General features: G+C 40.4%; 1 protein-coding gene across 8 annotated transcripts in view; it reads left to right on the forward strand.

The window, feature by feature from the left end:
* The window catches only part of CEP350 (centrosomal protein 350), a 172,147-nt gene that overhangs the window by 14,292 nt on the left and 130,126 nt on the right, over positions 1–27,729 (forward strand). For 6 of the 8 annotated variants that reach the window (XM_030572799.1, XM_030572802.1, XM_030572804.1 and 3 more), the window contains exons 2-7: positions 2,165–2,250; positions 4,437–4,480; positions 6,039–6,153; positions 7,269–7,440; positions 17,932–18,578; positions 22,034–22,147. In XM_030572799.1, coding sequence (XP_030428659.1) covers positions 2,178–2,250; positions 4,437–4,480; positions 6,039–6,153; positions 7,269–7,440; positions 17,932–18,578; positions 22,034–22,147 — 1,165 coding nt within the window. In that variant the 5' untranslated portion in view covers positions 2,165–2,177. The remainder of the gene's footprint in view (positions 1–2,164; positions 2,251–4,436; positions 4,481–6,038; positions 6,154–7,268; positions 7,441–17,931; positions 18,579–22,033; positions 22,148–27,729) is intronic. The other 2 variants (XM_030572803.1, XM_030572806.1) reach the window with 2 other exon arrangements.

Genomic DNA, 27,729 nt, shown 5'->3' on the forward strand with positions numbered 1-27,729 from the left:
CATGCTAATATTTTTAAACCTTTTTAGAAGGTATCTTTCTATAAGTCTATAATATATAACTAAACTATTGTTGTATGTAAAGTAAATAAGGTTTTAAAAATATTTAAGAAGCTTCATTTAAAATTAAATTAAAATGCAGAGCCCTCTGGACTGGTGGCCAGGACCTGGGCAGTGTGAGTGCCACCAAAAATCAGCTCACGTGCTGCCTTTGGCACCTGTGCCATAGGTTGCCTACCCCGGTCTATTTCCTGCTTCCAGCCTTGTGCTCTGCAGTCTAGCCTGTCTCTACAGAAAGTAGTCTTTCTCACTTCAAACTGGAGTAATTTTCTCATAGAAAGGTCTTACTTACCATATATACTCGCTCATAAGCTGAATTTTTTTAGTAAAAAAGGAAAGCACCAGAGAAGGGGGTTGGCTTATGAATGAATATAGAGAGGGAGAGGTGGGACACAGCCCCTCCCCCCAACAGAGGGAGCAGGGAGAGTCTGCACAGCCAGCAGAGACAGAAGGGAAGAGGTAGGGCCAGAGTCTCTCCGCTTCTGGCCACACTGCTCTCCCTCAGCCTCCAAAGCAGCTGCAGCTCCGAGTCTGGCAGGCTGCGGCCCCACCGCCGGAGCAGGCTGCGGCCAGGTCAGAAATATCCTCCCCTGGCCCTTCCCAGATAAGGTGGGAAGGGATGGGATGGGAAGAGTGTAGGGGTCCCAGGCTAGGGATGGGTCATGTGCGGGGTGGTCACAGGGGTTACTCCCTGACTCCCAGTTTCTCCCCCCCAAAAAAATTTCCCCACCAGTTGCTGTCCCGGCCCATCAGGATAAGCAGCTGGCGTGCTGAGACACTTTGTTTACTTAGGTTTACCTCTGTGCCTGCGGACGCTCAAAGTAAACAAACCATCTCGGCCCACCAGTGGCTTTTCCGGATGGCCTAGGAGCCAAAGTTTGCTAACCTCTGAATTATAGGGTCGGCTTATGAACAGATTATAAAAATTTTCTATTTTTACTTATCCATCTTGGGGGGGTCGGCTTATAAACGAACTGGCTTATGATCGAGTATATATGGTATATATCCCTCTGAAGACAGCTATTTAAAAATTTGTTTTCACTGCTCTGTGAAAGTGGGTCTACCTGGGAGTCTGCTTCACACCGAAGTGACAGGAAGAGCCATTTCAGATACTAAGATACTATTACAATAATGTGGGCTATATAAATCCCTAGATTGGCTTCAGGACAGAGGTCCATCAACCTGAGGAATTTCTGGGGCCATTAGTGTCAGATCACCCAGAATGGCAGGATGATTACCAGTCTTTAACCTTCAAAGTTTGTTCCTCTGTCAACTTTAATCTTCTTGGTTTTACCCTACCCGAAGCTCTTTAAGGATAGCTTCTGACTGTTTGGGTTTAGAGGGGGTACTTGGATGCATTAGCAGACCTGTACAGGAAACTGCTTTTGGTGTTCTTCTGGCCTTTAAATTGTGGCATCTCTCTGAAGCTTTTGGAAAGATGTCACTGAATATTGAGTTGTCTTATGCTCTTTTTAAAAAAATGTCTAATTATTACTTTTATTGTCATGCTTCTCGATCTCAGTCAGACTTCAGACCCTTATTCCTTTTAAAGGCTAAGGTGGCACATGTGTCAGTTGTTCCTTTCATTCATCCATTGGCAGAGCCAGACATTTTCAAAGCTTTTCAAAATTCTCTAGGAATGACCCTTGACTGTGTTTTATTTCCTCGGTTCGCTGTTAATGTAGCCTGTTTATCAGGGTTCGTCTTATCATTTCTGCAGACTTAGTGGAGCGCTTGTTGCTGTGGACTGACAGGTTCTCTCTGTCTTTCTATATTGAAATCTATTATAGTGTTAGAGGCCTTACCTCATACCTTCTGGATTTTTGTCTCTGGTCGCCTTCAACCTCCTTTGTAAACATTCTTATTCACAGTGTCTCCCATTGTCAGTAGTAGTTCACTCTTGTTCCTTTTTAAGAGAATTACAAGCTGTAGTCACCTTTTTGGTCACTCAGTGTTACCTGTCTGATCCAACTGGTGATGTATAGAGTTTCAAAGTGTAATTTGAAGGTAAAACATTTTCTTTGGTCTTACTGATCAAGATAAGAGAGATCTTTCTTCACTTTTATTTTGTATACTTTTGGTCCTTAGTGAATGTTTCTGTTTGTAGGTAAACTAACAGCATGTGGAGCAACAAATCGAAGGAGGTGCCTTTACAAAACACAAGGCACACTCAGAACAGGGATTCCCTCAGAGGTATGGATTTGCTCTGTTATATCGCTTTGCTTTAGAAGCCGTTTTATCCTAGATAGTGTAATATTTTATACTGTATTGTAAATTTTGTAGATATAATTTGTCTTAATTGAGTCAAAGGCTAAAACCATATCTTACATAAGAATGGCCATACTGGGTCAGACCAAAGGTCCATCTAGCCCAGTATCCTGTCTACCGACAATGGCCAATGCCAGGTGCCCCAGAGGGAGTGAACCTAATATTTAATGATCAGATAATCCCTTTCCTGCCATGCATCTCCACCCTCTGACAAACAGAGGCTAGGGACAGCATTCCTTACCCATCCTGGCTAATAGCCATTAATGGACTTAACCTCCATGAATTTATCCAGTTCTCTTTTAAATTCTGTTATAGTCCTAGCCTTCACAATCTCCTCAGGCAACGGGTTCCACAAGTTGACTGTGCACTGTGTGAAGAAGAACTTCCTTTTATTTGTTTTAAACCTGCTGCCCATTAATTTCATTTGGTGGCCCCTAGTTCTTGTATTATGGGAACAAGTAAATAACTTTTCCTAATTTACTTTCTCCACATCACTCATGATTTTATATACCTCTAATATATCCCCCCAAGTCTCCTCTTTTCCAAGATGAAAAGTCCTAGCCTCTTTAATCTCTCATCATATGGGACCTGTTCCAAACCTCTAATCATTTTAGTTGCCCTTCTCTGAACTTTTTCTAATGGCAGTATATCTTTTTTGAGATGAGATGACCACATCTGTACTCACTATTCAAGATGTGGGCATACCATGGATTTATATAATGACAATAAGATACTCTCCGTCTTATTCTCTATCCCCTTTTTAATGATTCCTAACATCTTGTTTGCTTTTTCTGACCTCCACTGCACACTGTGTGGATGTCTTCAGAGAACTATCCACGATGACACCAAGATCCTTTTCCTGACTCATTGTAGCAAAATTAGCCCCCATCATATTGTATGTATAGTTGGGGTTATTTTTTCCAATGTGCATTACTTTACATTTATCCACATTAAATTTCATTTGCCATTTTGTTGCCCAATCACTTAGTTTTGTGAGATCTTTTTGAAGTTCTTCACAATCTGCTTTGGTCTTAACTATCTTGAGCAGTTTAGTAACATCTGCAAACTTTGCCACCTCGCTTTTTACCCTTTCTCCAGATCATTTATGAATAAGTCGAATAGGATTGGTCCTAGGACTGTCCCTTGAGGAACACCACTAGTTACCTCTCTCCATTCTGAGAATTTACCATTTATTCCTATCCTTTGTTTTCTGTCTTTTAACCAGTTCTCAATCCATGAAAGGACCTTCCCTTCTATCCCATGACATCTTAATTTACGTAAGAGCCTTTGGTGAGGGTCCTTCTCAAAGGCTTTCTGGAAATCTAAGTGCAATGTAGCCCTGATCCTGATTGGGGCTTTTGAGCACTACTGTAACATGTAATTACATTTAGCAACACTTAAAGCTGACTTCTTTTTACAAAATGCTTGTCAATATAGTCTAAGGAAAAAGATCGTACTTAAATATTATTTCAATAATTTTGGTCATATTTCTAGATTTGTGAAGATAGTTAACTTTAAAAATTTAGCTTATAGAGGTGAAGTAAGTAAAGCTTATGAACCTATCACCCATTCTTTGGAAATCTTGGCTATACGTATTGTATATGTAACCTCTGAAACTTAAATATATAAATTGGTATTCAAGAGTAACAAGCTGACAACTTGTAGTCTAAATGGGAGCTTCCATTGACAATATATTCATAGCCTGTTTGTAAAATAAATAAATAAAAATTCAAAGCATGAGATATAATGGAAAAACTCCATAGATATTTGTGTGTCACATGGGTAGTGAATTTGCTATGGATTTTTAAAATATATAGGTGTTCTGGCTTTAGCTGGAATAAGAAGCTCAGCTTAATTTGTGTAACTCTTGTTAACTTGGATTTTTTTTGTTAAAAATATAGTTTTTAAAGAAAATCATAATATTGCATTGCTGTGTTTTAATGATGCTGTCTAATAATTACTCCACACACAGGAGTTTCATAGATTGGGATGAATTCATTAAAAGGAATTAGTTAGTGAGCCATGCAAAACTGTTTTAAAATGTTTTGTTTCATTGTGTTACTTGAATTAATAGGAAACTTGTTTTTATTCTTTTATTTTTGTTTTGTGAGATCTAACCACAGCCTGGGATACTTTTTCTCAAACTAAGGCTACAGTAAGTATAATTTTTTCTAGATTGAAATCAGTTAATGGCCACGGCAGTTTTATTTAATGCCTTATTTTCCCCATAGTTTGATGGTTATAAAAGTAAAAAATGGGGTAGGTAGTTGGTGGCATGAAGATGATGGATGTTCTTATTGCTTTGGACCGCAATTCTGACAATGTAACTTAGTGTTACAAGAAGCTCAGTACTGAGGTTAATGAAAAATCAGTCTTGCTTGGCTACTATAAAACTAACACCATTATCAATGAATAGTATTGTTTGTATCAGTCAGAATGGTATAACGAATGTATGGGTAACTTGTGCTAAATATTTTTGTAATTTGTTTTTAATTATTGCATAAAAGATGTAAATGTTAACTAGAATCTTCTGCTATCTTTACACTGAAGATTTTAACTAATATTAAATATTTCTTTATTTCTTTATTTGTATTATCATAGTGCCTAGGAACCCCAGTCATTGGCCAGGACCCCCTGGTTTTAGGCACTGTACACAAACAGAACAAAAAGACAGTCCATTCCCCAAAGAATTTACAACCCCTGAAAGCACATAAGCTGCCAACTGGTAGCTCTATAGTAATCCTGGGCCACCAAATTACATGTCAGCTTTCACCAAACTGAATATTATAAAGAATCATTCTCCTGAAAACCTTAGTTAGAGCTAGTAAATATCAAGGCCAAGGTTTTTCAAAAGTGACTAATAATTTTGGGTGCCTAATTTTGGCACTTTAAAGTGTACTGGTTTTCAGAAAGTAATGAATGCCCATCCTCTGAAAATCCAGACTCCTTTACAATGTCAAAGTTGGGCACTCAAAGTCACTGCTTACATTTGAAAATCTTCAAAATCCCTGCAGGTGTGAGCTGTAGAGTGAGATACCTCTGTTCATCATTTTAAAGGAACTAACTGTCCTCTCCTTACCTTCAGAGATAGAGGCTGTTGAAGCAATATACATATGTTTCATAGTTCCATATGTACTGCACCAACCATGGAATTACTACCATGATGTGTGAACTTAAGCGATATACTCATGATGCAATGCTACATTTTCTATAAACTGGGGTACAGTGATATCAAGATGCTAAATTTCTTTGGCAACTTAGGGAATTTATCTGTATATTCGTTACCCCTCTCATTTTTAATAGCTGAGTGAAGTGGTACAGTTTTATATGTGGAATCCTATTTCGTGTTACCTCTAGAGTAGAGCATTATAGAATACAGTGTGTTTTCGTTCTTAGTGGTTGTGTTTCAATGAGGCCAAGTGTTAAGACCTTTGGCATTTTGTATAATTCTGCTGTTGGCAATGACCCACTTGTGGAAACAGGTTTAGTCAACAGAACTTAATTTGAATAATCTTTTTTGTACTGATCTTCATCATCTAATGTTTCTGGTCACAAGACTATACAAGTTTATACCACCAGACTTTAAAAGCTGTTCTTCCCTGTAATTGTTTCTCACTATGAAAGCCAGAGGAGTTCTGTATTTTTTTTTTAAAGTTGTATCCTCAACATTCAAAAAATGAACCTGAATATTGTTTTGTGTCCTGAAATTCTAGTTGCGTCATATTGAGAATAAACTGGAGGTAGCGCCTACCAGCACAGCAGTGTTTGATTCTGTCATGGATGCCAAGAAACCCTCTGCCAGTGCTACCAGGAAAATAAGCAGGAAAGGTGTGTATTGCTTATATAGGGCAGAGTAAGAATAAGTCTTTCTTAGTAGTATCATTTTTATTTTTTTAATCCTCTTTTCCTGGTTTCCTTTGTTTATGAACTTGAGAGAAAGTTGGAGCAATGTTTCTCTTCTGAATACATTGTCTTGGGGAAAAAAAAAGATGCTGCCTGTCTGGTGATGGTATTTGGAACTCACTAGAAAGGTGCTTTGCTGCAACTTGTGCTTGCCATAGCCTGTTACCTTTTTTCTACGGCATTCCAGCTAACAGCTACACACACTGATGGCTAGCTCCAACAGTAGTATTACATTGGAGTGACCATCTAAATTTTTAACATTTCTTTAACTGGTTAACTTATTTTAACAGTTTCACAACACTCACTTTCAAGGATAAATGCCCTTATATTGCCTTTTTAGAGTGATTGTAATCATGACAACAAGGCTATGAAAGGAGGAAAAATCATATTCTAATGCTACTTTTAGAACTTAAACCACTTATGAAAAAATGTGTTCCTATTTGCAGAGTGTGTTTTCCTCATCCCTGTTCAGCCCCTATGGTTAGTCGTAATTTAACTCATTTGGCATTCTCATATGTTTTATATCAGGGGTTCTCAAACTGGGGGTCGCAACCCCTCAGAGGGTCACAGGGTTGTTACAAGTGGGTTGTGAACAGTCTGCTCGGTGGGGCTGACATCCCCGAGCCCCCATTAAATTAAATTCCCCCCCGCCACCCCATTTTTAATTTCTAGATGGGGTCACAGTCAGAAGCTTGCTGTGTGAAAGGAGTCACCAATACAAAAAGTTTGAAAACCACTGTTTTATATTGACATGTCAGAGCAGCAAGAAAACTGGTTGGATCTCTATATTTCTTTCATTCAATCAACTCTCTTAGGCTTAATCATTTCCAGTTATGATTTTTTAAATATTCTTTTAGAAATTTTATATGAAGAACTAGTGCAATGATTTGCTTGAGTGTTTACCACTTACTCCTGGTAGCTTGAAACAGCTTGCTGGTGAAGAGAAGGTGATAACTTAAGTACTATTCTTGAGCACTAATTGAATTGGAAGAGAGCTGCATTCTAAACCACTCGGCCCTATGAGCCTTCTCTTCCTGCAGATGGTAGGTACCTAGAGGATTCCTTGGTTTCTGCTTCAGCCTCCAGGTCCTCGAGCCAAAATAAGTCACGCAAAGAGAAGTCCTCCCGCAGTCCTCTTCGAGCTACAACTCTGGAGAGCAATGTGAAAAAGAGTAGCCGTGTGGAATTTCGTGAACCCTTGGCTTCATACGGGTTAGTGCAAGAGAGAACTGACATTTACTGTGAAATACACAAACTGGAACAGAGCTGTTGCCAATGTTCTTTTGAACACTTGAGGACTGGATTTATTTTTTTTCTGCCAACAGGTGGAGAATGAACAAAACCTCTTGGTTTTAGATTGAGCAAGTATAATGACTGATGTGTTGCATAAGGGGCTTTATCATCCGTTTACAGGAGGATGGACACAATGATCCAATAGGTCTCTTATGTCTTTAACTTCAGTGATAATCCCCCAATATTTGGAATATCACAAAAGTGTTGTATTTGTTGCTGAAAATTCATTCTTGTTCTTTTCCTGCTTCTGCTAACCACCTATATTAAAATAATATGCTGTAATTATACTGTCTACTAAATCCAAGCATTTCATTCTTAGTATTGAGGCAAAACATTTGTTTTTAAAGATCAGGGAATTGTCTTAACTGGGATTTTTAAAGGGGTTTAAGTGGGTTAGGAACTCAAGTCCCTTAAACTGTTCTGAAAATTCCAGCCCTAATGGTTACTAGTCACTATGACAACTTGTTTAAAAGGCTGCCCTTAACAGAGCTGCCACTGTTTACCAATAGTTTAATTTTCTATACAGTGTACAGAATAAGCCAAAGAATCTTCTGCAGCACTGGTATTGCAAATGATAACAGAAAGACTGAAATGTTTTATTTAACTGCTGAATTGCTGTTGCAAAGCCAGCAGAGGAAGTAGAAAGCATTATTACAAGTCATAGGGAATTAGTAGCTATTTCTTATCTTCTTGGCAGTGGTGATAGATTTTAAAAACAACTTTTCCTACTTTTGATTCATCTTAGAATCTTTTTTCTAATGTATAATATTGGTGATGTAGAGAGAATGTTTTCTATCTTGATAACATTTTTTCTTTGCTCTTTTGAGGACTTTGATTGAGGACCAGCTCTTTTATTATTGCCATAACCAACAGAACGTGACACTTCATTTATTTTTGAACATCATAAGTAATGATAAAGTTTTCTTGGCTGTTGTCATGCATTCATGTAATTTAAATGTTTTTACTTCCTTGACATTTTACTTGTGGAATTTTTGCACCCTATTAAGTCAGCAGACAAACTGGTAAACTATTGTATAAACTTAGAGTCTTTAAAGAAACACCTTTAAAATTGCATAGGAGAGTACTGAACAGCAGGGGATCACTGACCCTGTTGTAAGGAACACTCTCTGTCTGTGTCTCTCACATGCGCACGGGTGCAGAGAATCTTGCTGACTTTAAGAAAATATTGGTTGGGGGCAGTTGGAAGGTGTGTGGTGGGGAGAAATAATGATTACAAGGTACCCAAAAACCTAAAGCAAGCTTGTCACTGCAGAGTTACTTTGGTTAGTACTTAAGATTTCTGAGACTTGTAACATTTCACCATAAGTCCTTCATTACTTTTTTTCTCAGTTTGTGGCAAACCTTGGCCCTAGTCATAATGAATGACTTGTTTAAATTGATAATGTGTAGGATTTTTTAAAGTGCTGAACCTCTGCCTAACTCAGATCCCACTGAAGTCAGTGGTAAAACTCCTATTGACTTTAGTAAGAGCTGAATTAGGCCACCACTGACTGTTTCTTTAAAATCCCACCCTTTATCTCTTTATTTATAATGGGCCCAGCACCAACATTATCTCAGTACTAGTAGGAATGAAACATAAGCAAACACAGAAGTTCTATCTTGCCTGCAGGCTCCTCATTCCAACTGTGGATTTTCCTCATTGACTACATGAGAGGCAGAGTTGGACCTGTCAGGCTGGGGGCTCTTTTGCTAATTAAACTGCTCCTGTTGTTAGTTCCCTCTGGAATAATTTTTTCCCAGATATCAGTTGCTTGGTGTAAAAACAGTGTATCAAATTGTTTGACTTCAAATGCAGGGGGGAAAACCATGAACAGATGAACTCTTATCAACCTAATATCCATTTCTCATTCAAATATACTTAGATATAAAGAAATCTAAAGTACAGGTAATGAAAAAGACTAGCTTTTGACATTGTGAAGATTGTAAGATCAAGTATTCAAGTCAGGGCATTCAAATTGTTATGCTTGTGCTGATTATGTTAATTCTGTCCTATTGCGTGCCCTATATACTTTTATGATATACGTTACTAATAGTGTGACACCTGAAGGTCTGTATTTGACAGTGAAAAGAGAAATAGAAAATGCTGTGTGTATGCAATGTTATGCACATGGCTTCAAAAAGCTCCCTTGAACATATACTTGCCCAAGGACTAAGCCTACTAGCCTAGATGAAAAACAGTGTCACCTCAGTACTCCTGCCATTGGCACATATTCAACCCCTCTTCGATAAACCTTAAATAAATTCTGCCCTCATAGCGCCGCACATCCTAGAATACCAAAAGAGCTGACTGAGAGATCTGAGCCATCAGCAAATATTCAAAAAGTCATGGAAGCCAGGAGAGATTTTAGAGGACTGGAAAAGAGCAAATATAGTGCCAGTCTATAAGAAGGAAACAAGGACAACCCAGGGAATTACAGGCCAGTCAGCTGAATTTCAGATAATGGAGCAAATAATCAAACTGCAAACACCTAGAAGATAATAAAGTGATAAGTTACAGTCGTCATGGATTTGTCAAGAAAAATTGTGTCAAACCAACCTAACAGCTTTCTTTGACAGTAACAGGTTTTGTAGATGGGGGGGAAACAGTAGATGTGTATCTTGACTTTTGCAAGACTTTTGATAGAGTCCTGCATGACCATCTCATAAACAAACTAGGGAAATACAACCTAGGTGGAGGGTGCATGATTGATTGTAAAACTGTTCCCAGAGATAGTTACCAGTGGTTCACAGTCAAGTTGAAAGGGCATATCGAATGGGGTCCCATGGGGATTGGTCCTGGGTCTGGTTCTGTTCAATATCTTCATTAATGATTTAGATAATGGCATATAGAGTACACTTATAAAGTTTGCAGATGATACCAAGCTGGGAAGGATTGCAAGTGCTTTGGAGGATAGGATTAAAATTCAAAATGATCTGGACAAGCTAGAAAAACGATCTGAAGTAAATAGGATGAAATTCAATAAGGACAAATGCAAAGTACTTCACTTAGGAAGGAACAATCAATTGCACACATACAAAATGGGAAATGACTGCCTAGGAAGAAATACTGTGGAAAGGGATCTGGGGCCATAGTGGATCACAAGCTAAATATGAGTCAACAGTCATTCTGGGATGTATTAGCAGGAGTGTTGTAAGCAGGACATGAGAAGTACTGTATATACTCGTTCATAAGCCACATTTTTTTAGTAAAAAAGGGAAGCACCAGAGAAGGAGGTCAGCTTATGAATGGGTATAGAGAGGGAGAGGTGAGACACAAGGAGCAAGGAGAGGCAGCACAGCCAGCAGAGACAGAAGGGAAGAGGTGGGGCCAGAGTGTCTCCGCTTCTGGCCACGCTGCTCTCCCCGCAACCTTCTAAGCAGCTGCAACTCTGGGGCTGGCAGGCTGCAGCCATGCTGCTCGGCCCCACCCCACAGAGCAGGCTGTGGCTGCACCCCCTGGCCTGCTGGCACGCTGTGGCTGCACCGCCCAGTCTGACCTGCTGGAGCAGGCTGCGGCCACACTTCCCAGCCTGCCAGAGCAGCTCCAGCCAGGCCAGAGACATCCTCCCAAGATAAGGTGGGAATGAATGAGATGGGGAGAGTGTGGGGGTCCCGGGCTAGGGATGGGGTCATGTGGTGGTGGTCACAGGGGTTACTCCCCTGACTCCCAGCTTCTTCCCCCCCCTCACAAAATTTCCCCACCAGTTACTGTCCAAGCCCTTCAGGGTAAGCAGCTGGTGCGCTGGGACACTTTGTTTACTTAGGTTTACCTCTATGCCTGCGGACGCTTGAGGTAAACAAACCATCTCAGCCCACCAGTGGCTTATCCTGATGGCTCAGGAGCCAAAGTTTGCTGACCCCTGAATTATAGGATAAGCTTATGAAAAGGTTATGACATTTTTCCTTTTTTATTTATCCATCTTGGGTGGGGGAGGGGTCAGCTTATAAATGAACTGGCTTATGATCAAGTACATACGGTAATTCTTCTGCTCTACTCCGTGCTGATTAGGTCTCCACGAGAGTATAGTGTCCAGTTCTGAGCGCCATGTTTCAGGAAATTGGAGGAAGTCCAGCGGAGAGCAACAAAATGATTAAAGGTCTAGAAAACATGATGAGGGAAGATTGAAAAAATTGGGTTTTTTTTAGTCTGGGGTAAAGAAGACTGAGGGGGGACATGACAACAGTTTTCAAATATGTAAAATGTTGTTACAAGGAGGAGGGAGAAAAATTGTTCTTGTTAATCTCTAAGGATAGGAGAAGCAGCAATGGGCTTAAATTGCAGTATAGGAGGTTTAGGTTAGATATTAGGAAAAACTTCCTAATTGTCAGGGTAGTTAAGCACTGGAACAAACTGCCTAGGGAGGTTGTGGAATCTCCATCACTAAAGGTTTTTAAGAGCACATTAGACAAGCACCTGTCAGGGATGGTCTAGATGATACTTGGTCCTGCTTTGAGTGCAGGGGACTGGACTAAAAGACCTCTCAAGGTCCCTTCCAGTTCTGTGACTCTATAGGTTTTTGCAAACAGGGCTGCTAACAAGGACTTCCGCAAGGGAGTTCTCCAGGTGAAGGAGGAGCAAATACAGCATTCTTGGGGTAAGTAGCTGTCTGTAGTTTGTGTTTGAAGGTTGCTTGCTGTGTGCTGAGCTTGTGTTTGTCTGTCAGTTTGGTTGTTTGAAGGACCGTGTGCTGTGGCTGACAGTTGGAAGCTGTGAGCCTCAAAGTAAGGTTTGAAAGCTGGAAGCCTCTGTTAATTGGCTGAGCCTTAGTCAGCGGGCGGGGCTATCAAGAAGGCCGGGGCTATCAAGAAGGCCAGGGCTTTATAAAGCAATGAGCACGTGCCAGGGAGCTTTGCGACCAGGGCTGCTAACAGGGAGTTTCGCAAGGGAGTTTGGAAGGGGAGTGGAAAGGGGGCAAGGTTCACCTGTCATTCTTTAAAACCTGTAAACTAAACTACATTAAAAACTTCTTAATTTAAACAAAACCCTTTGATTAACTTAGGTAGCTGTAGGAGAGAATGCAGGCAGAAGCCCAGCAGCAGAGTGGGGGCTATCCAGTTTATTGCGCTGAGTGCAGAATGTATGATTACCTGCCCTGTGGGTGGGTGGCATTTGTGTGCATTCGGTGCAAGGAGACTGCATACAGGCTTTGGAGGCCAAGGTAGTGGAACTGGAGGAGCTAAGGGAGGTAGAGAGAGATGTTGATGAGGCTTTCTGGGACACTGTAGAATTGTCTCACCTCTGGTTAAATAGCCCGTGCGCTGTTGAGGAGGATGAAAGACCCAGGGAAGTAGAGCAGTCAGCGGGAGCAGAGGGAAACCTTCCTATAGTTGGGACCCTCCTTCCAGATGGTTTTAAGGTATCCTCTCACACTGAGGTTACCTCTCCAGGGAGGGAACTCCAGTCACTAGGAAAAGGCAGGTGTTAGTAATGGGAGATTTGATCATTAGAAACATAGATAGCTGAGTTTGTGATGACCAGGAGAACCGTATGGTGACTTGCCTGCCTGGTGCGAAGGTTGCAGATCTCTCGAGGCATCTAGATAGACTTATGTGTAGTGGTAGGGAGGAGCCGGTGGTTGTGGTACATGTAGGTACCAATGACATAGGGAGGGGTAGGAGAGATGTCCTGGAAACCAAATTTAGGCTGCTAGGGAAGAGACTGAAATCCAGGACCTCTATGGTGGCATTCTCAGAAATGCTCCCAGTTCCATGTGCAGGGCCGGATAGGCAGGCAGAGCTTCTGAGTCTCAATGCATGGATGAGACGATGGTGTAGAGAGGAGGGGTTTAGATTCATTAGGAACTGGGGAAACTTTTGCGTTAGGGGGAGCCTGTACAGGAGAGATGGCTCCACCTAAATCAAAGTGGAACCAGACTGCTGGGACTTAACATTAAAAAGGTTGCAGAGCAGTTTTTAAACTAGGAGATGGGGAAAAGCTGACTGCTGCAGAGGAGCACGTGGATCGGACAGAGACTTCTCTTAGAGGAGAGTCTATTGACAGAGATTTTCTAGGTTTTAGTCAGGAGGAGAGGATGGAAGAGAATAATGTAAGGGCCAGATCAGACGAGAAACATTCACATAAAAAAGAATCTGACACATCAGAAAAGGGCAGACAAATAAACAGTGACAAGTTCTTAAAGTGCTTGTACATAAATGCTAGAAGTTTAAATAAGATGGGTGAACTAGAGTGCCTCGTGATAAAGGAGGATATTGATATAATATGCGTCACAGAAACCTTCAGGACTGAGGACAATCAATATATCGGAAGGACAGAACAGGTCGGGGGAAGGGGACTATATGTGAAAGAAAATGAAGAATCAACTGAAGTAAAAATCTTAAGTGAATCCACGTGTTCCATAGAATCTCTATGGATAGTAATTTCATGCTCTAATAAGAATATAACATTAGGGATCTATTATTGACCACCTGACCAGGGGACAGTGATAGTGACAAAATGCTAAGGGAGATTAAAGAAGATATGAAAATTAAGAACTCAATAATAGTGGGGGATTTCAATTATCCCCATATTGACTGGGAACATGTCACTTCAGGATGAAATGCAGAGACAAAATTTCTCAATATTTTAAATGACTGCTTCTTGGAGCAGCTGGTACAGGAACCCACAAGGGGAGAGGAAACTCTTGATTTAATCCTGAGTGGAGCGCAGGAGCTGGTCTAAGAGGTAACTATAACAGGACCACTTGGAAATAGTGACCATAATATAACAACATTTAACATCCCTATGGTGGGAAGAACATCTCAACAGCCCAACACTGTGACATTTAATGTCAAAAGGGGAACTATGCAAAAAATGTGGGGATTTATTAAACAGAAATTAAAAGGTACAGTGACTAAAGTGAAATCTCTGCAAGCTTTATGGCTGCTTTTCAAAGACACCATAATAGACGCCCAACTTAAATGTATATCCCAAATTAAAAAACACAGTAAAAGAACTAAAGAAGAGCCACCGTGGCTTAACAACCATGTAAAAAGCGGTGAGAGATAAAAAGGCATCTTTTAAAAAGTTAAATCCTAGTGAGGTAAATAGAAAGAAGCATAAACACTGCCAAATTAAGTGTAAAAATGTAATAAGAAAAGCCAAAGAGGAGTTTGAAGAACGGCTAGCCAAAACTTCAAAAGGTAATAACAAAATGTTTTTTAAGTACATCGGAAGCAGGAAGCCTGCTAAACAACCAGTGGGGCCCCTGGACAATGGAGATACAAAAGGAGCTCTTAAAGACGATAAAATGATTGCGGAAAAACTAAATGGATTCTTTGCTTCAGTCTTCAAGGCTGAGGATGTTAGGGAGATTCCCAAACCTGAGCTGGTTTTTGTAGGTGACAGATCTGAGGAATTGTCACAGATTGAAGTGTCACTAGAGGAGATTTTGGAATTGATTGATAAATTTAACAGTAACAAGTCACGGGGACCAGATGACATTCACCCAAGAGTTCTGAAAGAACTCAAATGTGAAGTTGCGGAACTATTAACTATGGTTTGTGACCTGTCCTTTAAATCGGAATCTGTACCCAGTGACTGGAAGATAGCTAGTCTAACAGCAATATTTAAAAAGGGTTCTAGAGGTGATCCTGGCAATTACAGACCAGTAAGTCTAATGTCAGTGCCAGGCAAATTAGTTGAAACAATAGTAAACAATAAAATTGTCAGACACATAGAAGAACATAAATTGTTGAGCAGAGGTCAACATGGTTTCTGTAAAGGGAAATCATGTCTTACTAATCTATTAGAGTTCTATGAAGGGGTCAACAAATGTGGACAAGGGGGATCCAGTGAACATAGTGTACTTAAATTTCCAGAAAGTCTTTGACAAGGTTCCTCACCAAAGGCTCTTACGTAAATTAAGTTGTCATGGGATAGAAGGGAAGGTCCTTTCGTGGATTGAGAACTGGTTAAAAGACAGAAAACAAAGGATAGGAATAAATGGTAAATTCTCAGAATGGAGAGAGGTAACTAGTGGTGTTCCTCAAGGGACAGTCCTAGGACCAATCCTATTCGACTTATTCATAAATGATCTGGAGAAAGGGTAAAAAGCGAAGTGGCAAAGTTTGCAGATGATACTAAACTGCTTAAGATAGTTAAGACCAAAGCAGATTGTGAAGAACTTCAAAAAGATCTCACAAAACTAAGTGATTGGGCAACAAAATGGCAAATGAAATTTAATGTGGATAAATGTAAAGTAATGCACATTGGAAAAAATAACCCCAACTATACATACAATATGATGGGGGCTAATTTAGCTACAATGAATCAGGAAAGAGATCTTGGAGTTATCATGGATAGTTCTCTGAAGATGTCCACGCAGTGTGCAGTGGCGGTCAAAAAAACAAACAAGATGTTAGGAATCATTAAAAAGGGGATAGAGAATAAGACGGAGAGGATCTTATTGCCATTATATAAATCCATGGTACGACCACATCTTGAATAGTGAGTACAGATGTGGTCATCTCATCTCAAAAAAGATATACTGCCATTAGAAAAGGTTCAGAGAAGGGCAACTAAAATGATTAGGAGTTTGGAACAGGTCCCATATGAGGAGAGATTAAAGAGGCTAGGACTTGTCAGCTTGGAAAAGAGGAGACTTAGGGGGGATATATTAGAAGTATATAAAATCATGAGTGATGTGGAGAAAGTAAATTAGGAAAAGTTATTTACTTGTTCCCATAATACAAGAACTAGGGGTCACCAAATGAAATTAATGGGCAGCAGGTTTAAAAGGAAGTTCTTCACATAGTGCACAGCCAACTTGTGGAACTCGTTGCCTGAGGAGGTTGTGAAGGCTAGGACTATAATAGCGTTTAAAAGAGAACTGGATAAATTCATGGAGGTTAAGTCCATTAATGGCTATTAGCCAGGATGGGTAGGGAATGGTGTCCCTAGCCTCTGTTTGTCAGAGGGTGGAGATGGATGGCAGGAGAGAGATCACTTGATCATTACCTGTTAAGTTGTCTCCCTCTGGGGTACCTGGCATTGGCCGCTCTCGGCAGACAGGATACTGGTCTAGATAGACCTTTGGTCTGACCCAGTACGGTCGTTCTTATGTTCTAGGTTGAATCATTTCTACCCCATCTCTTTCCAGGCTGGCTGTTCTCAGTATGCTGCCCAAAGAGATGGTATCTACCTTCCTAAGTGCAGATCTCTTTTTTCACTTGAGTCTTCTATACCTAGATTCTACCTCCCTTTTTTTTAAGGCAACAGAAGCTGCGGTCCACTCTACTTCTCACTCTTCCACCCTCCTATAAAAATGTAGCAGCTGTAGCTGTTATAATTCCTTCTTTCCGTAAAATGTGCTGTAGTGTTTGGGCCACTCTGTTCCCAGTCCCCCTCCTTCTCTTCAAGGAAAGCTGCTGAAAACTGCTTTGCCCACTCAGTTCATTTGTTTGGCCAAAACCTATGCATGCCCTGAATCAGTAGATGTTACAAACTCTTGATTCTGCACATTTGCATTAAAATACGGCATAAAAGAAATTTTGTCAGTCAGCTTCTGAAACAGCCTTATCTTTTGGCATTTTCTTGCTTCTGATTGCTTGATACTGCAAACTGTTAACATCCCATTAACAGTTGTTGGGTTTTTAAAAAGGGAGAGAACTGTTGGGAAGGAAGATACTGGGAGGTAATTAGCTTGCTGAGCTGATCACCTCTATTATTGAACCTTGTTAAGTTCACTGCTCTACCCCCAATTCTGTCTGAAAGATCAGTAAGTTCCTTTCTCATCAGTTTTTCTATGCTGTGCACACGTCAGATGCAAGTTCCTTTTTCTGCAACTTAGAAGCTTCATTGTCTACTATACATTTTCTGAACTAAGAAGTGCTAACTTAAGGAACTGCACGCATTTTTTTCACTCGTGTCAGACCTAAGCTACTGAAGGGATTTTGCTCAAACTTTCCAGGGGGTGGGAAGGAATCACTTTCAAGGCAGCAACCAAGTATAGAAAATTTCAGCTGAAGTAGGGAAACGTTCGAAAAGTAGTGAGCGTATAAAAATGGGATCATAATTTAAACTTTTGCAACTTTTGTTATATTAGGTAACATTAAGTGCCCATTGTAATAAACAAAGTAATTGTTTCCATGAGTCATCTAATAGGTGTTGCAGATTGGCATCTAGAAATCTATACTCTTGAGAGTTTTTCTGGTGTGTGTAAAAGTTAGTTTATCTCAGCAGATGTTGAAACCATTATTATGCTGACATAGTTTAGGCAGCATAAGCGAACATCACAAATGTTAAAATTGGTAGATTTTTATACAGTGAATAACATTCTCTCTGATTTAAGAAACTCACAGGCGTTCATACTGTATACTTCATGTAGGTGGTGATGACTACAGAGTTAATTCAAACCTAGTTTGTGGTGGTTTTACTGTTGTGTTTCTAATGTTGACTTTCTTTTGTGGTAGGGAGACTTATGGTGCACCATCTTATCAAAGTGCTAGTCAATTGGAGGCAAAATGTTTGCTGTCTGGTTTAGACCGTAATGAAGCACAGGACAAGACTGAAGGAATGAGCTGTATGATATATGACAGGAATGAAAGTGACTTACATAACAGAAATTTTGAAAGCCCACATTCTTCTGCTGCAGATGACACAGTTGTTAGGTATTTGAATGACCGACCAGCAATTGATGCTTTGCAGAACATTGAGTCTGTTTTTAAAACTTCAACCCTTACAAGATCAGAGGAGGAAAAGACTAATGGATCCAGAAGAGATGAGAGCAGCACTAAAACTCCTTTGAGTAGCACAGCCCAGGATGTGGAATTGAAAGGGATAAGGCTGGCAGAATCTTCTCCTTCCTCTACTAGTACTTCTAGTGCCCACAGGCTGGAAATCTTAAAACGGAGGCAGCATGACTCTAAATTGCATGATGCTAAATTGGAGAAGCTAAAGGAGCGGATTAGGAAGCAATGGGAGCATTCGGAAGAATTAGGCAGCAAGGGACAACTTCTGGGATATGCCGAGCAGCCTGTAGTGGTAACAAATGTGGAGAACACAGTGACGCCAAAAGTCAGAAAAGTGGCAGTTGCACCCCCTGCTCCAACATATAAAGGTATGTAGACCCTCTATCTCATGTTATTTACATGTAGGGGGGGAGAGAGAGAGAGAAAGCAGAGTTTGTGCAGCGTGTCAAAATATGGGAATTGGCTTGTGATTTCTGTCTGTCTGGGTAGAAATTATTTAAATATGACCACAGGCAAAGAAATTATGCCATCTAAATGTACACCTTCAGTATATTTTACATCATTTACAATTCCTCCTGCACCTTCTCCCCAGTCAAAATAGAAAATTAGAGCATGCCATCTCATTACTCTCTTAGGTTACCTGTATACTAGATGCATTTTCATGTAGTCCTGTGCAGCGTTTGGTAATTTATATATGCTGAAAAATTTTTTGTTGTAATCACTTTGTCAAAGGTATGTTAAAACACCAGCTGCATTTGAAACTGTTTAAAGGTTTGAAGCAAAAGCCAGGAAGTGCAAGGTTAAGCTTTTCACTTTGTATTTCAGGATGAACACAAAGAATTAAGACCAATATTTGTCCTAACTTCAGGCTCCCATAATTTCTGAGCATCTAGAATGGCAGTGGTGGTGTTCTAACATCGTTTCTTAATAAAATTTAGACTTTTTTACAAAGAGAAAAATGTAGAAACCTCAAAAGGTACAATTACTGACTTTAACCAAAACATCCTTCAGAGTTCAGGTTATCCAATATGAGGCCTCTTTAGATTATATGACCGTATTATAGACTCATAGACTCATAGACTCTAGGACTGGAAGGGACCTCGAGAGGTCATCGAGTCCAGTCCCCTGCCCTCATGGCAGGACCAAATACTGTCTAGACCATACCTAATAGACATTTATCTAACCTACTCTTAAATATCTCCAGAGATGGAGATTCCACAACTTCCCTAGGCAATCTATTCCAGTGTTTAACTACCCTGACAGTTAGGAACTTTTTCCTAATGTCCAACCTAAATCTCCCTTGCTGCAGTTTAAGCCCATTGCTTCTTGTTCTATCATTGGAGGCTAAGGTGAACAAGTTTTCTCCCTCCTCCTGATGACACCCTTTTAGATACCTGAAAACTGATATCAGGTCCCCTCTCAGTCTTCTCTTTTCCAAACTAAATAAACCCAATTCCTTCAGCCTTCCTTCATAGGTCATGTTCTCAAGACCTTTAATCATTCTTGTTGCTCTTCTCTGGACCCTCTCCAATTTCTCCACATCTTTCTTGAAATGCGGTGCCCAGAACTGAACACAATACTCCAGTTGAGGCCTAACCAGCGCAGAGTAAAGCGGAAGAATGACTTCTCGTGTCTTGTTTACAACACACCTGTTAATGCATCCCAGAATCACGTTTGCTTTTTTTGCAACAGTATCACACTGTTCACTCATATTAAGCTTGTGGTCCACTATGACCCCTAGATCTCTTTCTGCCATACTCCTTCCTAGACAGTCTCTTCCCATTCTGTATGTGTGAAACTGATTGTTCCTTCCTAAGTGGAGCACTTTGCATTTATCTTTATTGAACTTCATCCTGTTTACCTCAGACCATTTCTCCAATTTGTCCAGATCATTTTGAATTTTGACCCTGTCCTCCAGAGCAGTTGCAATCCCTCCCAGTTTGGTATCGTCCGCAAACTTAATAAGCGTACTTTCTATGCCAACATCTAAATCGTTGATGAAGATATTGAACAGAACCGGTCCCAAAACAGACCCCTGCGGAACCCCACTTGTTATACCTTTCCAGCAGGATTGGGAGCCATTAACAACTACTCTCTGAGTACGGTTATCCAGCCAGTTATGCACCCACCTTATAGTAGCCCCATCTAAATTGTACTTTCCTAGCTTATCTATAAGAATATCATGCGAAACTGTATCAAATGCCTTACTAAAGTCTAGGTATATCACATCCACCGCTTCTCCCTTATCCACAAGGCTCGTTATCCTATCAAAGAACGTTATCAGATTAGTTTGACACGATTTGTTCTTTACAAATCCATGCTGGCTATTCCCTATCACCTTACCACCTTCCAAGTGTTTGCAGATGATTTCTTTGATTACCTGCTCCATTATCTTCCCTGGCACAGAAGTTAAACTAACTGGTCTGTAGTTTCCTGGGTTGTTTTTATTTCCCTTTTTATAGATGGGCACTATATTTGCCCCCTTATATTCTTATATACTGTTTAAAAGTATTGTTCACTCATTGAGTGAGTTAGGTTGTTAGTTTTTTTAAAAGCTGTTGCTGACTATAATGGAAATACAGTCTTGAGCACAAGAGCTTTTTTAATGGAACCTCTTTTAAATTGTTTGTTGCACATGCGCTAGAAATGGGCCCTTTCTGTGAAATTAGGATCCGGCTTTCCCCCAAACTCAGTGATATTTTTGTGAGTGAATAGAGAGTGGCTCTGCCTATAAATACATGCGGAATCCACTCCAAAGATTAAGGGTGCCTAGGCCCCTCTTTGTGCACAGTAGCTTCTTTTGAAATCTAATGCCTTGGTTGGTTTACACACTTCTCTGAAATCTCTAAAGATGAATCCTGGTCCTTTATTCTCTAAATGTGAGATATGAAATAGGTATGAATTTCTGATAAGACTTGGAAAATCAGGCCTTATCTGTACTTTTGGTAGTGTTCCTTGTTAACCTGTTGCTTGTCAACTGTTTGCAGTGTAGTACTTTCTCCTAATGTAATATACCTTGGCAACTGAAAACAGCCTTAGGCACCATATAAAAGATATGTCTCTATTACAAAGATAAGTCAACCTGTTAGGTCGATGTACAGCCACTGCATTAATTACTGCAGTGGCGGGTGTCCACACTACCCTCTTTCTGTCTGTGGTGTGTGCCCTCACAAGGAGTGCTTCCACCGTCTGAAGAGGGGCAGTGTTGGGGACTGAGAGCCAGGGCTCTTAGCTCCATGTAGCTCCCCACCAGGAGCCCAGCTGCTCCACGGGGCTTCTTGCCTTCCCGCTCCCACCTCGGAGTGGTGGGGCAGCTGCCTGGAGCACCTTGCCTCCATCAGGGAGATCTGCACTCAGAGTCTGGTCAGCCGCTGCATTCCCAGCGGGAAGCCAGGACCCTAGGAGGTGGTAGGGCTCCCACTGGGGAGTTGGGAGCCCAGGTGGCAGCCCAAGCTGGGAGCCTGGGTGGCACCCCGGCTTGAAGCAGAGACCGGGCCACAGCCCTCTTGGGAGCCGGGAGTTCGTTTTCTTGTCAGTTTGGAGCTGTGAAACTGACAAGAATGACAGCCAAAATCTGATGTAAGGAACGCAGTGTCTACTAGACCTAATTACACCAACATAAGCTCTATACCTCTCAGTGAGGTGATTTTATTATGTTGGCATAGCAGGGGAGTTACATCAGTGAGAAGAGCATTTCAGTGTGTACACCTCCACTGTTTTGTCAACAAAACCATGTAGTGTAGACAAGGCCTAATAGCACAATTTTTTTCTCAAGGTTTTTAAAGTATTCTGCAAAATCTAGATAAAACTCTGTTTATCATAGGTTTCAATCCTGCTGAGATAAAGATTCGCACTCCTGATGGAAAGGTGTGGCATGAAGAGGAATTTCAAAACATCAGTAGGGAGTTGTATCGAGATATAGCACTCCAATTAACAGGTGAGAAGCAGATCTAAGCTTATTAATACACACAGGCTTCTTTGAGAAGCATCTAGGGTTGCTACACACACAACTTAACTGACACAAACGCCTGGGAAATGAAAAGTAGAGCTACCTAATAGTGCATATCCTGGATTTCAGTGTTTCTTAAACGTATTTGATCACACCATTCTTTGCGTCTATAGTAATTTATGCCCCCCTGCCACACAAGTAAATACACCAATAAAAAAATCAACATGCAAGTCTTGCTAAATGTTAAAAACAGGAAGGCATTGATTCAAACAGAGCCATTTAAGTATGTAGTAAAGTAAATTTTAAGTGAGATGCTGCAGTTTTGGGCACCTGGCCAGCAGCCACCATTCTTTGGCTTCCTAGTTCTGAAGGCAAAGCAGAGGGCAGCATAAAATGTGCATAGTACATTTTTTTTCTTAAGCTTCCCACACCAGAATACATTCTGTGGCTCCCAGTTTGAGACCCTCTGCTGTACTCCATCCACAGGCACTAGAACTGGTTGAAAAAACTTTTGCCCCCCACAGGATTTTTTTTAAATAAGTCAAATAATTGTTTTATTTTGTATTATAATAAAAAATGCAGATTGAAGTGGAACAATTTTTCATTTAATTTTGAAATTTCCCATTGAAAAATTTAATCAGATCTTTTCCCACAATAAAATTGTTTTTGATGAGACCCGACTTTTTTGGGGTAAAATTTTTCATTTGAAAAAATGCAGACAGTTCTAACAAATGCACACCTTTCAGTTACCACAACTACTACCACTATGTGGCACATCTTTAATTCTGCCCCTTCAACACTCCTTTTTACTAAATTACCCACTCCCAAAATTAGTTGTGGAGATGTTTTGTGTTGTAGTGTGTTCCTCTATGAGGTAGCTTAACTTCTCCTAAATTGTCAGGAGTGGAAAGTCATGTCATATGCTAATCAAAAGATCACTGGACAGTACGGATATTTCAGGACCCAAAAAGGGACTTTTGTTGTCTTGACAACTCTTATCCTAGTTTCTCTTATAAGGAGTAAATTAAATCAAACCAGGTATTCTCCCTCAGCTCAAGGGAAACAGAAGGTTCAGCTGTATCCAACTTTCAAAAGAGGAGGAGGAGTGGAAAAGTTTTTCCAGTAAGGAGGGTGCCAGGATAACTCTTCCCACAATCACGTTGCTATGTAACTCTTCTCTAAAGAAGGGAGACAAAAAGGGTGAACTAGCAGGAAATGAAAAAAACATTGTCATGATGTGCTATGATTTTTTTTTTCCCTTACAGCACTCCTACATCGTTTTTGTCTGTTGTGAGGATTGGATAGGATCTTGGGGATTTTATAATTTACTTTTTGTTTCTTTATTGCTGCTTTGTTAACAATAATTTGATTTCAGGGTTTTGAGTTTTTCACAAGGGCTTGGCTTTGCTTATTTTACACTACCAAATGAACTTTTTTCTTTAAATGTTTAATAAATACACACAAAAAGGGAGTGGGGGAGGGAAACAATGAAAATGTTAAAAACTCAATGCAAGCGAATTGTTTTCAGTAATATCCTTTGTTCCCTCTGTTTGTATAGAGAACAAAACTTTGCTTGATAGTCTTTTAAATAGCATTAAATGTCTTTGTGGCAGGGGATCAGTTTTAGTGCTAGTACTCAGGTTTTGTTAAAGCAAATGCTGTTTCTTAAGACAAATGCATACAAAGGACAAAAAGAAAACAGTAACCAAAGATGCTAAAATGTAGCCTGGCTTTGCTTACAGTTCAGTTGCTGAAAGATCACAAGTATAGCACATGCCCATTTAGCCACTCCAAGTCCTTGACTTTACTCATCCTGGCTCTGGAAAATGTTTGGCTGCTATTAATTGTCCTCACTTTCCTCTGGCAAGTATGTAGAATATTTTTACTGAGATAAGGCTATTTTTTAGTTTGTCAGACTGGCTACATCAAAATTATACTGTTAAATAGCTTCTGATTCACTAAGCCAGGGAAAAAGAAGAGATGAGAGGAATAAAGTGACTATGGAAATTGACACACTAAGAGGGCGTAATGAGGATCTTACGCTTTCATCTCCGGAGTTGCTTGGATCATACCAAAGATAAATGTTGCCCAAATACCTGTACTTATCTGGGCAGAACATATTTCAGGCAAAGGAAAAGGGCCAATGGTGTAATAGTAAATCTTTGGGCCCCAATGCTAATGATGCTGGCTGAAGTAATGGTGGTTATGATCCGTCTTCCTACTCACTCACAATTTATTTTTATCAAAATTACCCAGTCAAAACAAGCTTTCAATGGTCCACATATGTATGTTCTGCCATATTTGTAACTTCACCAGGAGCCTTGAAGGCTCCTAATTTAAGTGGTGTTTTTAGTTCAAACAAGTTTAATTTGCATTTGAATAACTTTATTGAATTATGTGCTTTTTGAAATATTTTTGTCACTTTTACTCGTCAAAAAGATTGTTTACATCTTTCACCCACTTAAAATATTTCAAGATTTTAACCCAGGGTAGGATTCAACAGATGTCCTAGTAGATGCCATCTCTGTTCAGAAATGGTCATTTTAAGTACAGTCCTTCCCTAAGCTCCAAAATGTTAAGCCTATACAAGTCATTTTCTAACACCCTCCCCTCCAGACGCGCACACATACGCGCGCATGCACACTCTTCCTATGCATTCTCTTCCAGTAAAATTTGGGATTTCATAGTATAAGAATATTGTAAGTTGTGGTTCTGACATGGGGTTATTGACATTGAGAGTAGATCTAGAAATATTGTCTTTGTTTTTTTTTGCGGTGCCTCGCTGTTTTAAAAATATGCTGAGATCACATAAATTATCCTGCAAACATCTCCCAACAAAAAATAACTGGAGAATTCTGCACAAACTCTTTGGACTTTTATGGCTTTGTTATATAAGTATTAAAGAACCATTTTGCCTGTGAGAGACTGTTCAGTTTCTAAAATTCAAAGGTCTTTTGTCATTAAGCCTATTCTTTAATTAATTTCAAAGTGATTTAATCTAATTATTTTTTCTCTGAATGTATTTAAAAATCAGCACAAGAAAACAATCTAAACTCTTCACAAAGTCAGTTGGGGCTCACTTTGAGAACTATAAGCAAAACTTAGCTTTTCCCAGCTTTCTGTTAAAATCTTGTGGAATCCTCCTTAGCTATGTGTTATGTATCTGCTGTTGACCTTTTCACTCAAATTCACATTTGTTATCCTAGAGTTTTGGAAATGTCCATTAGATGTACCTTCACAATATCCCACAGCAGATGACTGTTCTCCCCAGATGATGATAATGTTGTGAGGTTTTTCTAACTTTTTGTGAGACCAACTTTCAAGGTGCGTGTTGTCATTCTGCCAGCAGAATCAGACACATGCTAAATAGCATACAAACAATTCAAAATGTATGCATGGTAATATAATCTTCAGATTTCTGGCTCTGTCACCTACACTACACTGATACCACTTAAAAGATTTATCTTGAGTTACCAAACCTATTTCTTTTACCTTTCTGTAGACTTAAACTTCTCCTTCTGACTTACAGATTGTATTTTATGGATTCATGAAGTTCTAAATCTTTGGTGCCTTTCTGGCTACTTGTGACACTCTGTCAGTTCAAAGCAGCTGTAAACCTGGCAGATCAGTCTGCTGGTGATTTTTCTAGCGTAGTGATAATCCCCATTTAGAGTTAGACCCACCCTTCTTATGGCCCTTGGTGAAGGAATTATGGCTTGGGTCACAGTTCTGACAGTGATCCTTTGCTGCTGGAATTGCCTCAAAGGGCTTTGGGAAGTTGGGGGCAATTTAGAACTGCCCTGAGGTGGTTCAGAATTTCATCAGGGACTGGACCTGCTCTTGACTAGTACCATGACTGGGGAGCCACAAAGTTGTCTTAAAGCAATTTAGCTTCCTTTGCTGAAGTTCTAACCCGGGGTAGTCAATGGTAGACTGCGGGCCAAATCCAGACCACCAGACTCTTTTGAATGGATCCTGAAATATTTTTATTTACTTACTTACTTCTCTAGAGTCTGAACCATGACTATACCTTGACCAAGAAATTTGGACCTTGACAAAAAATAGAGTACCCCTGTTTTTGCTTAGGGTTTTTATTCAGATTACTCCAGAGGTGGGCAAACTATGGCCCATAAGCCACATCCGGTCCACGGGACCCTTCAGCTCGGTACCTGAGTTCCTGGCCTGGGAGACTACCTCCGGCCACTCCCCTGCTGCTTCCCCTCCCCCGCAGCCTCACCTTGCTCCGCCGCTGGTGCAAGTTCGCTGGCGGGGCTGCGAACTCCTGGGGCAGCGCAGCTGCAGAGCCTGGCGGCGATGGCGTGGCTGGCTCCAGCCAGGCGGCACGGCTGTAGCGCCTCCAGCCACCGGTGTTCCAGGCAGCGCAGTAAGGGGGCAGGAAGCTGGGGGGTTGGATAGAGGGCAGGGGAGTTTGGGGGGTTGGTCAGGGGCAGGAGTTTGTATAGGAGTCGGAGCAAACAGAGGGTGGAGAACAGGGGGGTTGAATGGGGGCAGAGATCCTGGGGGGGGGCAGTCAGGAATAAGAGGAGGGGTTGGATGGGACAGTGGATAGAGGGTGGGGGCTGGGCCACGGCCCCCTCCCCTAACTGGCCCTCCATACAATTTCCGAAACCTGGCCCTCAGGCCAAAAAGTTTTCCCGCCCCTGGATTACTCTAATGTTTATAGCTATCTTATTATGTTTAACTTACCTTCTTTTTTTCTAGAAATCCAGTTTTTCTTTAAAAGTTTAATATAAACAGAGTTGTCCGAATTAAATAGACATCTAGTCCATTTCTCACGTTTTCCAGGGGACACATTTCAGTAGGAGGAATGAGTTGTATGCAAGTTTGGCCATATGCCGCTCTTGATGCCATATGTACACCAGCTGTCTGGAATGATCTCCTTCATTTGACAAGATCATATCAAATAGCTGATTCTAAGTAACCAATCTATAGTCATACACAGTACATACTGTAAATATATATCAAGGTTGTTCTATTAAAAGTGAACACGTGGACAGAAAATCTAACATAGATATATTCACCATGTACTGTATGGACAGCTGAACCTATATTCTTTTCCAATCTGGTATTGAAATCAGCAGCATACCTGAAAAGTCTGCAGCACCTTCAAGAACATATCTTAGTGATTGAGTTTTTTCTTTAATTATGAAAATTAATACGACTAATATAGAATCTCATGACTTGTTTTTTTAATTGTGATAGTGGCTACATGTATCCTACTCAGTGGGTATGTTGATTCTGAATCCCACCCTTGGGTTCATCTCTATCAGCTAAACACATGTTAAAATAAATCTTATCCTGTCTACCCTAGAGTTTAAAACAATATGTTAAAACACTTTAGCTAAATGTATTTTAAAATACCGTATTTATCTTAGTCTACACAAGTCCATTGGTAACAATGCACTGACTTGCATTTGGCTCACTTTTTGAATGCTTTCTTTGCAGCCATAAGGGCTATGGCTTGAGTCTTTTTTTTAATGAAAGCTTAAATGATGCAGAAAAATTTTGAATCAGTGAATATGTCTACACCGCAAACAAACACCCATCGC

The sequence above is a fragment of the Gopherus evgoodei genome, chromosome 8 (genome assembly GCF_007399415.2).
Source record: "Gopherus evgoodei ecotype Sinaloan lineage chromosome 8, rGopEvg1_v1.p, whole genome shotgun sequence".
NCBI lineage: Eukaryota > Metazoa > Chordata > Testudines > Testudinidae > Gopherus > Gopherus evgoodei.